At 36.1% G+C, this 17642-nt stretch overlaps 2 protein-coding genes across 5 annotated transcripts in view; one reads left to right on the forward strand and one right to left on the reverse strand.

Annotated features, from left to right (window-relative positions):
* The window catches only part of LOC139695102 (glycerol kinase 3-like), a 43889-nt gene extending 39476 nt beyond the window's left edge, over nucleotides 1–4413 (forward strand). For all 4 annotated transcript variants that reach the window (XM_071593732.1, XM_071593731.1, XM_071593733.1 and 1 more), the window contains exon 12: nucleotides 805–4413. In XM_071593732.1, coding sequence (XP_071449833.1) covers nucleotides 805–905 — 101 coding nt within the window. In that variant the 3' untranslated portion in view covers nucleotides 906–4413. The remainder of the gene's footprint in view (nucleotides 1–804) is intronic.
* Nucleotides 4414–5984: 1571 nt separating this feature from the next.
* LOC139695209 (fas apoptotic inhibitory molecule 1) lies at nucleotides 5985–14691 on the reverse strand. Its single transcript, XM_071593895.1, has 4 exons — nucleotides 14554–14691; nucleotides 14152–14374; nucleotides 9453–9502; nucleotides 5985–6134 (listed from the first exon to the last, which is right to left on the reverse strand). The coding sequence occupies exons 1-4, from the start codon at nucleotides 14665–14667 to the stop codon at nucleotides 5985–5987; spliced, it is 537 nt and encodes a 178-aa protein (XP_071449996.1). The 5' UTR covers nucleotides 14668–14691.
* Between the last annotated feature and the right edge of the window lie 2951 nt (nucleotides 14692–17642).

Consider the following 17642-nt stretch of genomic DNA (forward strand, 5'->3'; position numbering starts at 1 on the left):
CACTTACATTTCTCGTGCTTGCAATATTCAACATAATATGAAATTTTCAATGCATAATTATTTTTACTGTGTTATGTAATTAAATGGCAAATAATTTTCGTTCAGGGACCATTGATTGATTTATGTTCTGATATTAAGTATTCAGCCCTTAAAAAAGTGTCGTTTAAATTCAGTTCTAACAAATTAGCCTCGGGATGTAACATTTCTTGTGTGTGTTTTTATAAGCTTTTGATTACATTGAAAGATGTGATGGTCTATTGTACATTGGAATGTTTTCTTGTTCCCCATTGTGAGGAATATGAAAAAAGGAAAATTCAAATAAAATGTTAAATCTAATTATATGTTGTTTTAATTTTCTTAGGGTAAACGTATGTATCACTATCTGAAAAATTAACAATATTTCTGACCTATTTACGACATCAAATCTAGTGTGCTATAATTTTTACGCTGTCTTTCCTCTCTGATAGTAATGTTTGCCGATTTTCATTCTTATCATTAATGCATGTATACAGTATGCTTCCTAGCAAGCTTAGTAATTTGCATAAATGCTTACTTATTGGTTGAATTTCCTGTGTATGTTTGAGCAGAATCTGCACTAGAAACAATTGCTTACAAAACTGAAGAAATCAAAATAAATCTTTGCATCCAAACAGAAAAGGAAGACCTGCATGTTTCTGTGATATTAAATAAACTTATAGGTTGGATGGTAATATTTTGAATCATGCTTGATTATCTTGAAAGATAACAAAATTTATTCAAATTGTGCTTATGTTTATTTTGATGAAAAAATCTTTTGATCTACAGATGAGCGGTACCGACTACTTGCTTCTATACCCTTCAGCTTATACTTCATCTCAACTTTTGGCCTCATTGTCTTGGCCGCTGAGTTGGCAAAAAAAAGATAGCATTGGCCATATATGCAGTGGAATACTTATAGACCATGGTATGAAGAACAGGAACGTAGCTGGTAATATGTTGAGCAAAAGGGAGAATTATAGATGTAAAATGCACATGGCCTGCTTAGGTAAAAGTGGAAACTATTTATTGAATTGAACACTTGTTGAGTTGCACCTATGGCTCTGTGAACCACAAGAAGGCTCAAGCATCACTCATTCCGACTTTATTCATACAGCCAATGTGTACTAAGTTATTTTTACCATGGTGTGATATAAAGACTATTAACCCACGGATATATATGTGATTCAAAGAAATTAAACATGTTAGTCAATTGTATAAAGTATTTATTGCAGTATTGTGATTGTTGGCTTGTTTTGTGTCAATATTTAATTGGGTGCTTAGGTAGCTATAAAATTATACTGTGCAAATTTTGGTAAGGTGAACCTTGATGAATTTCTATTTGAATTGCAAAAAAGCATTTCATATTTGCCATTTTAGTAGTATCTTTTTAGTGATTGAAATGGTTTTATCATCTCATTTGGAATTTTTAGTGTGCAGTAATATTCTAAGAAGGCTTTTTATGCCATGTTGGTTGGTGAAATTGTGGCCTGGCTCTTTCAAATATTTGAAAGTTAAATTTCAATTTTATTATATATTTTCTTTTGGGACAGTAGTGGCTCGTTTTAAAAAAATAATAAATTATCCATGGAGATGGGTTAAGGAGAGTGCAAAATGGGAAATAAAGTCATATCAATTTCATTTTGGGTATATATTTTGAGCTTATGATGCCTATTTTCATTTTGTAACTGACCTTGTTTTAATTGGCATATACAGTTCACTAATGAAGCCATGACTTAGTCAAATTCCATTGTTGTAAAAAAAATAATAATATATTTAAAATTCTTGAATCATTGTCACAGTAAAAACTACTCTTTAAAAAAGGAGCACCTTCCCATCAGATTTGATGGATGTCATCATCATTTCGTCTAATCTTATGTTTCGTAATCAGGGCATCATGCACCCCAAAAGTAAAGCGTATTTTCCATTGTGGAAATAGTCCAAACACTTGAAACCGATCTGTTTTCCTCTATATTCAGTTTTACGATCTCCAGTGTGCAGTCTCAAAGATATTTACTTCAGAAAGTGGTTTCCTAGAATTTTTTTGGTAATAGTGAATTCAATTTAATTAGGGCTTATGGTTCATATTTAGTACTATTTTCATAGAGAAAAAAAAATTATGAGGGACAAATTGATTCATTTAATTCCAGCCAGTGGTGATTTAGTTACTCAGTGGCAGTGTAGAATAGCGGGTTGAGTGTTTTAACAATTGGAGGGCATGCATGAAAACTAAGGTTATGACCCTCAGATTTACATAAGCTGGTATGATTTTTTTGGATACTGGATCTTCACTGGAAACTCAAATTAGGTAACAAAATATACCCCTGCCTTGATTTTCTGTTTTACATGCTGAACGGCTTAAGTATAAGGTAACTTCTACCCTAATTTATTAAACCAAACTTAGATTTGATTACGGTCGTGCCCTTATGTTCTTTTTATTTGCCCATTTAAAATGATGTCAAAAAATCATCTGAATTGTTGCTGGAAACTTAACTACCAGAGTTGCATTCAAAGCATTGTCGTAGTATCGATGACAAAGCTTTTAAAATCTCATACTACTTGGTATTCATATTTTTGTCTGATTGTTACATTTAATTTTTTATCTTTCAACCATTACTGTCTAATCAGATAGGTATATAATTATGCAAAGGGATAAGTGCTGATCTTCTTGTCATTATTTTAAATTTGTCTAAATCTAAAATGTAATTATTTCAGCCTATAATTAATGAAATAACCAGCCAAACCAGGTTCAAATTATTACTTAGTAATGAGGAGTAAAGTTATAATTATTTTGCTGCACCATTTCACATGAACTAGCTATGATTAGAAAATTCCTTTATTATTCTTCTGCTAGTTACAGATTCCTGATTGACTGCCCACTGTAGTCACATCAAGTATTATTATGTCTCAAAAATTAATATAAATGCATGGTCATAGTATATTCAAAGGAACAGTCATTTGATTGGTTTAGAATTCAAGAGGAATTGCAGTAATTTTCTATGTGATACTCCCTGTTGATGTTAAAATTAAACCCATGATTCTACTCATTCTACTCCTGCCTTTTAGATTAATAATCAGTCAGCACATACACAGGGGTAATAGTAGAACACTCATTGATGACCTGGTCAGCATGTAGACAGCAGCAGATAGATTTTATACCATCATAGTATGTAAATGAATAAATTATGCTAACAATGTGAGAGAGGAGAGATGAGTAGAATTGTTATTGACAGGGTGGCAGTTTTTTTCGGAAAAATCAAGCAATGGGCATCATAACACTATTTAATTAAGAACCACTGTTAAGGAGCTTACATCAAAATTACCTCTGTACAAACACCACCATGTTGTTCAGACATTTTACCTGATATTATAGTTTTCAAGTTCAGATGTTTCTCCTTTCCCATTGGTATGTAGATATTGACTTTAAGGCAGTAATGTACTTGGGAAGTAAATGTAATGTGTATATAATGGTTTAGCAACTAATTATCCGTTGAAAATAAACTTAATGGAGTCCTAGTAAATTATTAAGTTTCAGTAAAAAGAGCTAACACAGCATTTATGTGATAACATGATACCTTTATTTCAGTGTTGTAACTGCCTTTATATTACTAGCCTTGAAAAGAGCACAATTGCCTTGAAAGTTGTCATCTTGTTAAGACTGTGTATATCATATTCATGAAACTCAAAATGCTAGTATCTGTCGTGAAAACACCATTTACAAAAGACTATGCTGAAATCATGTTGTGCCAATGTTTTTTTCTAGAGTTATTGGGGAAATTTTTCCATTGTTAATTATTGGTACTTGAGTGCGTTGTTACTGTGGAAATTTGTTTAGTCTGACTTTTAATGTAGTATCTTGGTAGTGCCTTTTTTATATAATTATTTGACAAGGTCTCAAGTAATGGTAACAAGGAAGAGTTGTAGTTTAATGATAGCAATTTGTAGCGAGAAAAATCATACACAAATTCGGTCTTTTGTGATTGATTGTCAAGTAAAAGAGTTGTTTGGATGATCATTTATGTCAGCCATATTTATAATTTTTGTTGCTCACATGCTATGCATTTAATGAATCATTTTGTGGGCATAAGCTGATCATTTGATAGTCAAAGTAATCAATTAATTTTGATCTTCATCATTTTCCTAAATCGTAAAAATCCTAGTCTGCAAATGTGTCGTTATGAGAAATGGAGAAAAATTAAAAAAAGAAATTTTTTTGAATGAGTTAATGGCCGACAATGCTGATTATTTTTAGACTATGAATATGGGGTATTTTTTTCTCCAACTGTATGCTTATTAATAATGATCTCTTGAGTTTTGTTATTTTTGCATTGCTTTTGCTATGCAGATCAAATTCATATAATTGTTTGCCCATAACAAGTATAACTTGTTTGTTTTGAACACACCAATACATTGTTTCAAATAAAGACTTTAAACTTGAAGAGTGTAGGTATTTTCACTCAGAGTTTTGGTTTAAATGATATTTTTTATGTATGTACTGCATGGTGGCAGTCATAATTCAACAATAATTTTATTATATTTTCTCCCCATCTTTTTACATTTTCAATTTTGGAATCGTGGTTCTGCCTCTCTTCAAAGGCATGAATATATCTCTGAAGTAACTGGATTTTCTCAGTTGGTGGTCGATTCCAGTGCTATAGCATAAAACTATATATTCACAATTTATGATTATAATTGTGGTTCATTAGTTTTGGGTGATCTCTTTCTTTTTTTGTAAAAATATATTTGGTAATTACTGTAATTTTTTCAATCACAGAAAACACCTTTATCTTCATTGGCTAAATGGTATTTTTTATGAGCAGTTGTTAAAAGAATCTCACAAAACTGCTAATTATGTTCATTTAATATTTTGGAAATTATAAATCGATTTTCAAAGAAAGATATTACTTACCCTAGCTAAGGATAAACAGCTAGCCAAACAGCATGCACCTGACTTAGTGAGGATGCATGAATAAAACAGGAAAAATATATCAATTGTGTTTTGGTCATAAGTAGTCTGCTGAAAGAGGGTTACCATGCATTCTCTACCTTCGCTTGTATTTTCATGGACTTATTGTCTAAAAGTTCTGACTCAGCGGATGAATTCCAAGAATTGGAGACTGGGTTGTTGGTCTGGAGTTTCATTTAATTTTATAATCAACATGATAAAAAATAGCTGGTTGAAGAGCAATACCAAACCACCCACAGCATAGAAGGAATCATGTCTTTTGCAGCTATATTTAAGTAAATCCAAAGACATTATTCTAAGAAGAGCAGCTTCCGTAACCATGATTGGCTGCAGCCCTATGGTCTCCAGGTAGGTCATTTGACATTTCTATACAGATCAACCAATGATCTACGTTAATTTATGTATTTTCATTAATTTTATGGTATGCTGATTTAGAAAGACTTTTCTTCCCTAAAATTTCTTCTGCTTGCCCTCAATCATAGTTTTTATTTAACACAAAAATTATCACTGTTGTGAATAATATCATTGGGTGTTTTTTAAGTATAATTTTGTATTTCCTTGTGGTGGGATATTCCCATCACAAGGAAAATGAATAAATTTGTTTTTACTTTCAATCTAGGAATTGGACATATAGTCACTGAAGTTAGCCATTTTCATGAATCTTTACCAGGGTTTGACCTACCTTAAAAAATGTATCTATTACATATAACTTCCTCAAGCGTTGTGTTATTTAAGAAACAATTGATCAAGAAAACATGATAATTGAAAATAAAAAGGATTCCTATAAAGGCTCGTGGAAATATTTGATTGAGTGATTATGTGCTTAAATTTAGAATAATTTTAAAGCAAAGTCTAAAAGTTTTAACTTTATTTCAGCCTTAAATTCTTGAACTCTTGAGTTTGTTTGACTTAATTACATAACAACAGTTTAGGAATATGATATGTTAAAATTTGAAGCACAAGATGATATGCCTGGTAATTCTTTTCAATGCCTAATATCATGTTATTCTGTGAATTCTGGAATCAGGCAACCATTTACTATAAGGCTGTGAATGATGCCTTCTCTGCGTTTACCACTGCTTACAGCTTTTATATGAGCAGCATTTCTTCCAAGTATAAAATGCATTTCTGATCCATCATCCACAAACTCTCCCTGTAAGGAAAGAAATAATGGAAATGTGTATCTTTTAAGGCATTAAATAGTTACCGATTTCCAACCTATAGTTGCTACTGCTATTTTTTTATTTCATCAAACCTTTTGAGGTAGTGTGGTGCTTACGAAGATGTTCTTAGTAGGGTAAAAAGAGAATATAAAAATCACTCCAAGAAAAGTTATCTTCTGTTGGTGAAAAATTATAGTGGAGGTACAGAATGTATTCGCGTTAAACATACTACAGTGAGGAAATAAAACCATGAGGTAGCTGCCCCCTTTGATTTACTGGTTATGGGATCATAATGGTGAAAATATAGGCAAAAGATTAAAATATCATATGAATGGATTTATTGCTGATCTTTTAGATGCTTAATACTTAAGATGCTTAAGCTTTTTGAGAAGTATTGAATACCCTTGACTATCTTTATAATTTACTGTTAATTTTGAAACAGTGGCGCAAGAGAGAAAAGGGTTGTATTAACTCATCATGAACAATTCTACAGCCGTTTGAACACTATATAAGAGCAAATAGTCAAGGTATGTGAGTTAATAGTGAAAGAAGGTATGAACATTTCTGCTGTTACTCCTCACCAGATTTTTGTGTTTGAAATCCATGCTCAAAATCTATGGGTTTAAAATGTTATTTTTCTATATGTGAAACAAATCCTGTCATTACTAACTGGTGTGTTGGTACTATACTGTGCTGAAAATTCCAAATGGAAATTCACACTTAATTAAGATGTGGAAGCATAGAATCACAATAGTTTAAGGAAGGGAAATATAACATTAATGTCTAATCATTAACTTTCATTAACTAATTCCAAAGAAACTGTGGGAGATGCCGCAACAGTAACTTTTAACGGAGTCATCCGCTAATGTGCATTTCAATGCAACAATTTCAGGGTGGAAAAATCATTCGCCTTGACTGGGATTCGAACCCAGATCCCTCAATATCCCTCCCTCAGAGTTTAAGAGGACGCCTCGGTAGCTTAAGTGGCTAAAGCACTCGACCGGATATTGAGGGATCTGGGTTCGAATCCCAGTCAAGGCGAATGATTTTTACACTCTGAAATTGTTGCATTGAACTTTCATTAACTTTGTGTTGTTATAATATTTCTCAGAATGGAATTCAAATACATTGGTATAATTGTAAATTTAAAAAAACAAGAGAAGAAAAAATCAATAAAATTAAGTGCAATGAGAATTCGCATTTCTTCCTGTTCAGTTTCAGGAAAGAAGTGTTGTGTATAAGAAACACAAATGTAGACATTTCACAGAGAAAAAGATTTGCTTCGGCTGGGACTATGAACCTGGATCCTTGGAATTCTGGGCGAGTTCTTGAACAAATCAAGCTACCGAGGTGATCCTTAATTGAGTAAATTACTTGGGCTGATATTGAGGGATCCAAGTTCATGCCCCAGTCAAGGCAAATGTATTTTGCCCTTTGAAATTTCTGCATTTTGATGCACATTAGCAGATGACTGCAAAAAAAAACTGCTGTAGCCTCTCCTGCAGTTATTTGAATAACTTAAAATAAGAAGTTTAGGGGCTAATTATATTGTACTTCATTTAAAATTTCTTTTAGATAAATTTTCCCAAAAATTATATAAGATGGCAAATGCACTAGTTAGGGATGAATGTTAATGTCAATTTGTATCTCATCAAATCGTATGTTTTTGTTAGCAGTGCTCATTTCTGAGAATATCAGAAGGCACCTTTGAATAAAGGGACTTGCTCTGAAGGGAAGATGAACAGATGGTAAGTTAAAAGAGAGCAAGGTGTGTGATAGGGGTTGATCACTGTAGAAACGATTATTTAGTAAGTGAAGTGTAAGGCTGGAAATAATGACACTGGATTATTACATGGTATTTTTTCCTTCTGTATGTTGTTTTTTCTTTTCTCTCGACTAAATCAACTTGGAGAATCCGAAAATACTCCCCAATGAATAAATCCTGTGGAAATCTAAAGGAAATTGTCGGCAAAATGTTTTAGGTGGAGAAAAAGTTTTGCTGTGAAGGTTACTGTTTCTTTAAATTTTTGCACCTAAAGCCTACATAAAAAGTCAAGGTAAATGAGACATGGTAGTCATCCTAGACACTGATTAGACCAAGATGTCAAACCAACACCATAACATGATGTTGTAACCCATCAATTCATTCGGGAATCATGGATGGGGTCAGATTCGAGAGGAACTGGCTCATGGCATCTGCGCCATTGTCTCACATGTGTCCTATTGATAAGGCTGTGTATAATTTTCTCTTAATCATTACCCTGATCTAATTGCTCACTTATTTCTCCCTCTTGAAAAATTTGAGATTGTACGAACTACTTCTAGCTGCTTAATTGTAAGTTCCCATGCCTCATAGTTAAGCAGAAAAGACAATAATGAACTGGTATCCACGTGGTTTATCATGAGCCACAAAATTTGTGCCTATTCTGTTCCCTTGTCTTTCAAAAAAAGTTAGGCAATTAGTGTTTTAATTATTACAGATATAGCACAAATTTTATAAGTAAACCAATTAGAGGAAGACCCCACTGGTTGGACTCAAATTATTCTGGTACAAGTGCAGACAATCCCCAAGTTACACAAGCCATTCCATGGATCTGTACGTGACGCAAATGGTCACTGTTTAAGAAAATGGAATTTTGCTGTAGCAGTTTCCAAGCATTGGTGCAATAAAATGGCTAAAGTTCTAAGATAAATATTAAAATAGAACATATTCCAAGAAACTTTGGGAGATGCCATAGCAGAAAATTTTAATGGAGTCATATGCTAAGTGTGCATTATAATCTAAAAATTTCAGTCTGTAAAAATCATTTGCCTTGATTGAGATTTGAACCCAGATCTTTCAATGTCCCACGGAGTGCTTTAGCCAGTTACACTACCAAGGTGTCCTCTTAAATAATGAAATTTTGGGAGCTTTAAAGGAACAAGATGTGACAAAATACCATATCATGAAATGGACAGAAAGCAAAAAAAAAGAGGCAGTGCTGGGCATGGTGGGAGAGGAAAGGGGATTGCTTGAAGGAATCGAAAGGAGGTAGAGAAGATGGATGGATTGGAAATTGATGTTGAAGACTGCACTAGAGGAGAGACCACTAAAAAAACAAAGTAGTGGGAGGAAGAGAATAGGCATGTTAGATACAATGAAGGGAGTAAAGAAGTATGCTGAATTGAAGTGGGGGGCTTATTGTATTGTTGAATGTCAAGTTGGGTTTTGTTCGAGGAAGCAAGGGAATTATCATTGAACCATTGTGTAGCCATGTCCATCCAAAACTTCCCTTAACCAACATTGTTCTAAATTATAATATACTCACCTGGGTTTCCAGTTTTTGTCCATTGGCCCAGACATCTAAGGTGTCCTTCTCTGAAACAGATATACAATCAAACACATTAATGCAGGTTGTTTAATTTTAAATCAAAATCTCTACAAAACTACAATACAAACTCATAATTGAAATTAGGTTATTGTAAGTTATTTAGAAGGAAATGAATGAAGGACATTCTTACCTACAGCAACAATAGATATACCTTCTTGCATAATGAAGTACATTTTAAAGTAAACAATTCTTGATTAATTTACTCTCTATGAAAGAAAACATGCCAATGTATTAATGCAAACCTTTCATGGTTATATTTTCACAGAAAATATTAGTAACCTAAGGTATACCCTATTTTTGAAGTCATAAGATATATTTCATCAAATTTAATTAATAACTTACTGTCATAATTACTCATATTGACAACTATTTATAATGTGGTATACCTCCATCATCTGGCTATCTTGGGGAATAAGTTATGCTTGAGTAAAATTATTGTGCCAAGCATCGGTTATTTTTAACCATTTAGCATGGTGGCAATTATCAGGCCCCAGGACATCCAGTTGTTAGCTGGCCCTACAGCCAGTCAGCATATAATGAAAACTAGCAGATTTGAATTCCCAAATCTATATTTTGTTTAAATCTATTCTGGATAACATATAGAATCATTGTAGCTCAATGCATCACTAAAAAACTATATACAAGATGTGATCAAAGAAAGACAGGACTGATGTTATAACTTGTTTTTTTCGATCAATACAGCTCAATCGAACTTGTCGCCCTCAAAGTACATGCCTTGGCTGACGACACACCTTTACCAACGTTTCTTTCAGCTCTTGAAACCTGCCTGGTAAGCCCCCTAAGGGATCCTCTTCAGGTCTGCCATACAATTAGTTTTAATGTCCGCATTAGAGTCGAATTGGCGCCTTTTCAAGGTTGGTTTTAACTTTGGAAACAAAAAAAAGTGTGATGGAGCTACGTCTGAAGAGTAGGGTGGCTGCGGGATCACGGAAGTTCCAGTTCTGGCGAAAAACTCTGTCACAATCAGCGCCGTGTGAGCCGGCGCGTTATCGTGGTGGAAACGCCATGCATTTTTTTCTCCGGCCTCTTTCGGCTCACAAAGACCCTCAGCCATACATTCGGCGTAATAGGGCGTTGCATTCGATGCGGGGGTCACACGGGCATAGAGCATGCAAATAAACCAAAATCAGATCCAGCGAAATGTACTAACTGTAGTGGAGCCCACACCGCAAACTATTGAGGGTGCTCCAAGTATTAATCATATGCCGAAAGGTTGGGGGAAGCGCGAGCCCATGCCGAAACGGCGCCCAATGCGCTAAATCCACCCACCATCGCCCCAGGTGATGTGGATGGCAAGTTGTGGAGTTTTTATCCCGGAATCCGGTTTGTTCTGGGATAATGATATTTTCGCTGATCACTATCTTGTTTAGGTGAGATATTTGCCTCTTCAATTTACCTATCTCGGAAGTGTTTTGGTGTAAAACGGTCTTAAGTAGTAGGAACGTAAGGAGAAGAATCGCACTAGACAAGGAGGCTTTCACAAGGAGGAGGGAATTGATGACTAGTACGTTGAATAAGGATGTTAAGAAAAGGCTCGCCTCAACTTCGATATGGAGCATAGTTATGTACGGTACGGAAACATGGTCATTGAAGCAGGACGATTGGCGTGAATTGGAAGTTTCTGAAATGCGATTTGGAGAGGGAAAAGTGAAAAGAAAACAATTGAGTAGGTGCTAGGATTGGTGGTGGAGGAGTGGATTGCTGGGAGAAATCATTAGGAGGCAGGAAGAATTGATCAAAATGGTATTAATCGGTAGTGGAATGTTGAAGACTGTAATTGAGGGGAAAATGTTAGTCAAATGGAGAAGCGCTCAGAATAGAATAGGCATGTTGGACGGGAGGAAGGAAATACACAAACATGAAGAAGGGCTTGTTGTAGAGTAGGATATTGGATTGTGTTTTTTCAGGAGAATCAAGATATTTATTTGATAGTTGTATCCATCCGGAGTCTATCTTAACCGGTAGATTACCTAAACCATGACAAAATCTGTTCCCAGCCATGTCGTACCCGTGTGGCTTTTGCCGCACTGACGTATTCACGCAGAGTATAAAGTTGTGATAATAATATAATCCGACGGTTTTTAGGAGCCCAGTGGTACATAAGAAACGTGGATATCCGAAAAGACTTGCACTTGACGTCTGTCCTCGTTATATTGCCGAATAAAAATCACAAAGAACCCTACCTTTATTTCACATTAAGAAATATAATCATCGTAGAATTTATTATTGACGAGAAATATACATTTCTCACAACATCGAAGCCATGATACCATGGTCATCGAAAACACTTACCTAGGGATTCCTTTTGTCCGGTGGAAAATCCGGCTGTTCTTTGGCCAAGACTTTTTGTGTTCGTTATCGTATGACGTTCGGCCTACTTTGAACTTATGCACACATGGGTGCTCTTTTTTCACATTCATTATACCGTTACTACATTTCTTCCTCAATAAATGGAAAATTTCGATTGGTTTTAAACCATCCAGGTGGTGAATACGACGCACGCTATTCTTGTGCACTACATGAAATCATTTTAAGGATTGAAAACACTTCTCGCTCGAGCGGAAGCTATCTAAACCCTGTGCCCAATGCGCGGCAGCCATATATGCTATGCATCCTTAAAGAGAGTCCATGCGTTTTATTTTTCTTTTCATCTACCTTTTACTAAAAATTCCGAGAAAATATTAGGTGGCCGGTATACTCAGAAATGCTTGCAATTAGTGGCACGCAACGCATTCGGAGATGAACGCAGCGGATGAATAAGTGAGATGAAAGAATATTGGAGGAAGGACAGGGTGAATGATAATATAGCACTTAAAAAAAAGGGTCCGTCTAAAGAATGATTTGAATTGGGATGGCTATTGCTCTCGTCTTGAAATGGGTATTGATTCAGAATACATTGAAGCTGAATAAATCCTTAAAAAACCTAGCCAAAGATTTGGAGCCGAAAGCAGTGATTACGTGATTATGAATATGGGGTTGATCAGTGCGCTGCCTTCAATGATGGGGTAGAATGACAAGTGAGCTAGACTGAGAAAGTAGGAGGCTAGAAAAATACATGTACGAGATGTAGATATGTTACGATTTATGAGTACAAGAAAGCGTAGTAATTCTTAATAAATAAGAAGTGGATACTAGAATGGGAGGAAATAATATAGCAGGTAGTACAATCAGTGTATGTTGGTGCACTTGGAGAAAGATGGGTAGAGTTTTAGGGACAGTAGAAGAATAATTGCTTTATCGAAAGAAGCTGTCGCAAATATGATGGAACTTGTAATTAGAACATTTGGCTAAGGCCTTTTACGGGCCCGGAAACTTCTCTTTGAGGTATGAAGACGAGTGTAAATAACAGATTTTGGAATCATGGACATGGATTAGAATGGAAAATTTTATTTGAACACAGTTGGACGCAAATGATGAAGATTTACATTTTATGGGTGAACAGAAGTGGAATTCAAAAGTAGAAAAGTTGCCGTCGCCCTGCGGAATGTCAGCAGTTATGTAGAATTTAGCCATGCGGAGATGCGTTAGTTTTAAAAGGCCCACCCGAATCCGATCTCTATTCGGTAGACTAAAATCCCGTCGAGCCTTGTTTGAGAAACATAATTAAGCAACTAAGGCTGTAGATTGGATATTATTTAAATAGTCGGTAAAGCGAATTTTGCACCATAAAAATTGTGTAAAGAGCTATTTTTGATCTCACTGTTCCTGTTCATTAGCTCGAGCTGATTTCATGCCGTGAATGATACTTATGTGTTACCTGTGTACGGTAGCAAAATAAATCGGGTCGTAGCGAGAGTGTTAATAATTTTTTAAATCCCATTTTGGCGCTTCTTACCGCGCTCAAGAGTTGGGCATACCAAAGTCTTAAACCGTAAAACCTCCTTTAAGTACGACCATGGTCGTGGTACGTTTCCTGTAGGTCAATAAATTTGATGGGTTAAGTCAATTTTCATTCTTTTTCGATTTTTTCCACCGTCTGGAGATTTGGATAGTATTTACATATCACGAACTTCAAAATTGCTATTAATTTATCTTTGGAGGGCATTGGCTATCATAGTGATTAGTGAGAATTCTTGGATGCAATCGATTAATCCATTGCAGTCATTCCTGCAGATTCTTTTTGCGGATGGCGATGACTGCAAAGGCTTCCATGATGATTTGAAAATGATTTAATGATCTCCGGCTTGTTCTCGCACAGGTCACCTTGGTAGACTACAGTTTTGCCGCATTTCCAGTCAGCATCTTCAGGTCATAAGTCGTAAGACCTTGAAATGCCGAATGAAATGCCAAAAAAACGGTTGTATTCTAAGAAAATCCTGCGCGAAATTGTCATCTAGATTGCATACACGGGAAGAACCCAAAAGCCATCAAGTTCTTTTTTCGCGGAGTCTTTTTGCTCCGCGGACTTCGATATCAATAGTAAAAATCGATGTATCTATTTTTTTTTAAATTGCAAATTTTCGAATCCTCATCACGTAATGCTCCCACGACGGTTTGTACAAAACTTTTTCCCGACACGAACGCTTTTACTTTGGAAAAAAAATCACCTCCTTGCCATGATATCTCAAAAGAGTTGATGTTTGTGGCTCATTACCACAATTACCTCTGCACTCACCTAAGACCACGCGATACATTTCGTCGTCCAACTCCAGCACCCAAGTCCTGTTGGCCTTTGATTGATTCTCGGTGAACTTCTCATATTCGATTCCGTTCACCTCGAGTGTGTAGCTGTAGGTGAAGGCCGAGCCGGGATCGATTCGTATTTCAAATTTGGTTGTGCCGATCACAAAAGTTTCCGAGCCGACCAGTTTAAACATCCATTCCCTCTTGATCAAGTCCTGGATGCGCGAGTTAACGTGGGGTGTGTGTCGACCGACAGAGAAAATATATTCATCAATGAGGATAACATAGGGTACCCAACTTGCACAGATTATACACTTAAGCGACTGATCCGAAATGCTCGACATTTCACCCATGAGAATATTTTCACGAACAAGGCAAAAAAACACAACCGCACCTTTCCGTCCACGCGGACATATCTCTTTCCTGTCACAGTCCCGTGCTCGAATTCGATTTTGTGCAAAATTCCGTTGAGCGGGACTTCCCAGTAGGCCACTAGATCAGACGCCATGGCATCCCCCTATTTGTAGGCCACCCAAATCCCTTTGCATGCAGGGTACGGCAAAAAGTTCGCGCATTGTCACGATCGGCGCGAAATGGTCAAAACGGTGTTTCCCCACGTGACGGTCACAACAGACTACACGGTTTCCTGGAAACCGAAGTGGAGGCACGGTGAAGCAAGCAATCGATAATTGCGTCACGCGAGGTAGTTTATCAAGTCGATGTGCCCTATCTGAATGAAATTCCTCTTCTTCCCTGGTCGAAATAGCAACTGTTGAAATTTAGAGGAAATGCGTACCTAATATCTCGAAAGTTGTGAGTTAGTCACGGTTATTGGTGATATCTCTGCATTGTATGCAGAGTTGACCTCACACTCGATCGATGTTGGAAGGGAATGCATATCCAAAGAAGTAACAAACTGAAGCACTCACAATTGAAATATAAACCAAACAATAATTATTTCAAAATACGAAATCCAATGCCGAAAAAAAATAATTTCAATATCGTCATTGTCAATCGGAAAAAAGGAGTTTCTATGGAAAGAAGGCTGTTATTTTTCCCTTTTGATTTCATATCGGATATTTATAATGAAATTTTGGCTGTCATGAGTCTGTCAGATAGGTGAATGGCTTAGGGGCGTTTAGGTACCCTTTAGGCTAGAATATAATCTGCCACAGAAATTCAATAAATTCACATAAGAGGACATTAGACTGTCACAAAACATTTTATTATTACTTTTAGGTAATTTACAGGTTAAGATAGGTTTTGAATGGACACAACTATCAAAAAAAATATTTTGCTTCTCCTGACAAAACAGAACCCAATATCATACTCTACAACAAGCCCTTTTTCAGCTCTGTGTATTTCCTCTCTGCCTCCCTCCCATCATGCATCCCTATCCTCATTTGCCTAATATTCTAATATCTGTGACCATGTTAGCTCATTGCACATAACTACGCTCCATATGAAAGTTTAGATGAGCCTTTTCTTAATATCCTTGCTCAACGTATCAGTCAATGCCCTCCTCCTCGTGAAAGCCTCTTTGCCTAGTGCATTCTTCTCCCACTACTTTAACCATTTGCTCCAATACACTTCCAAGTCACGTAACATGTTCCAACTACTCTAGTTTTTGCCCTCTCCTAAATAATGATTTGCCCTGCTCTTCATTCTTTTGTTAATAATTCTGGGAACCACTTTAGCATTGTGTGAAATCAAACTTATTGTTCTCTAGTCCCCACATGATGAAGTGTTAACCTTTTCAGAATAGGAACTAAAACTGATCTCACTAAGTCTTCCAGCCAGATTCCTTCTTCATAGTTACAATGAATCAGTCCATTTAGACTTTCCCTACATTTTCCTTAACCTTTTAGTAGATGGTCAAGAATGTTGTCTAACCCCTTAGCCTTGTTTGATTTCATCTAGTTTAATGCCCTTTCTATTTCATTGCTGAGTATGCCTGAACCTAAGCTATCATCATATACCAAAGAAACTGCGGGAGATGCCGCAACAGTAACTTTTAACGTAGTCATCCACTAATGCGCATTTCAATGCAACAATTTCAGAGTGTAAAAATCATTCACATTAGCAGATGACTCTGTTAAAAGTTACTGTTGCATCATCTCCTGCAGTTTCTTTGGAATTTGTTTAGGTATAAACAGCCTAAGTGTTTAAAAGTTGGCCTTAACCTTGTGGACTGTGGCGTGTCGTGCATGACTGCGAATGCCTGTGACCTTGTATGTATGGTATTTCGTCACAACATCTTGTTCCTTTAAAGCACCTAAAATTTCAGAGTCTAAGAGGACGCCTCAATAGCTTAACTGGCTAAAGCACTCAACCTTGTTCAAATCCGGGTTAAGGCAAATAATTTTTACACTCTGAAATTGTTGCATGTCTTCATGAATGTCATATTATCTCTCTATGCCCAAGTTTGTTGACCTAAGTTCTTTAACATAGAGTTATATTGTATACTTCTTCCACCTCTCTTGCATCTTTTCTATTTAAACTATTACCTTCCTTATATGTATTGCACTGAATTTCCAATTCACTCAGCAATGCTTGCAACTCTTTGGCTGACTGACAAACTGAAGCTTGGTCATCAGCAAACCTAGCTGATTTTATAAATTCCCCTCTGACTTTATTCCTACCTCCAGTTTTTCCCTTGGCTCTTTAATCATTTCCTCCACATATATGTTGAACAGCACCGGTGACAATAGACAACACTGCCTTACACGTATTCTCAACATTGCCCATTTGGACTCTATGTTCCCCACTCGCACCTGAGTAGTCTGAGACATGTACAGGTTACAGATTAGTCTCCTGTCCCTCCACTCTATTTCTACTTTCTTCAATATACTCATTAGTTTTTCTCAATTCACTCTATCATTGCCTTTTCAAAATCTACAAAATAGATAAATAAGTCCTGATTGTATTCTATATTCCTCTCGATTAGTGATATCATTATTGCGATAGAATCAATCCTACCTCTCCCCTTCCTAAACCCAAACTGATCTCCCCCTAAGTAATCATTTGCCCTTCTTTTCATCCTTTCGTTGATGATCCTGGGAACAACTTTAGCTGCATGGGATATGAAATTCATTGTTCTGCAGTGCTCACATGATTTTGCCTTTACCTTTTTGAAATAGGAACTAAAACTGATCCCACAAAGTCTTCCGGCCTGATTGCTTCCTTCCTAAACAAATGTTATGCCTTTTTCCAGAAAGAAAAAGGCTAAGCTTAAAATTAAAATAGAAGGGAAAAATAGAGCAGGTAGAATAGTCAACATATCTCAGAAGTGTTTTGGACCAACACCGTCAAAGTAGTAGGGACATATGGAGAAGAATTGTGCTAAGCAAAGAGGCTTACACATGGAGGAGGGAGTTGATGACAGGGACGTTGAGTAAAGATATTAAGAAAAGACTCATAAAAACTTTGATATGGAGCGTAGCTATGTACGGTGCGGAAATGTGGTAATTGAAGCGGGAGGAT

Source organism: Hetaerina americana, unplaced genomic scaffold (genome assembly GCF_022747635.1).
Source record: "Hetaerina americana unplaced genomic scaffold, ioHetAmer1.1.p SCAF_6, whole genome shotgun sequence".
NCBI lineage: Eukaryota > Metazoa > Arthropoda > Insecta > Odonata > Calopterygidae > Hetaerina > Hetaerina americana.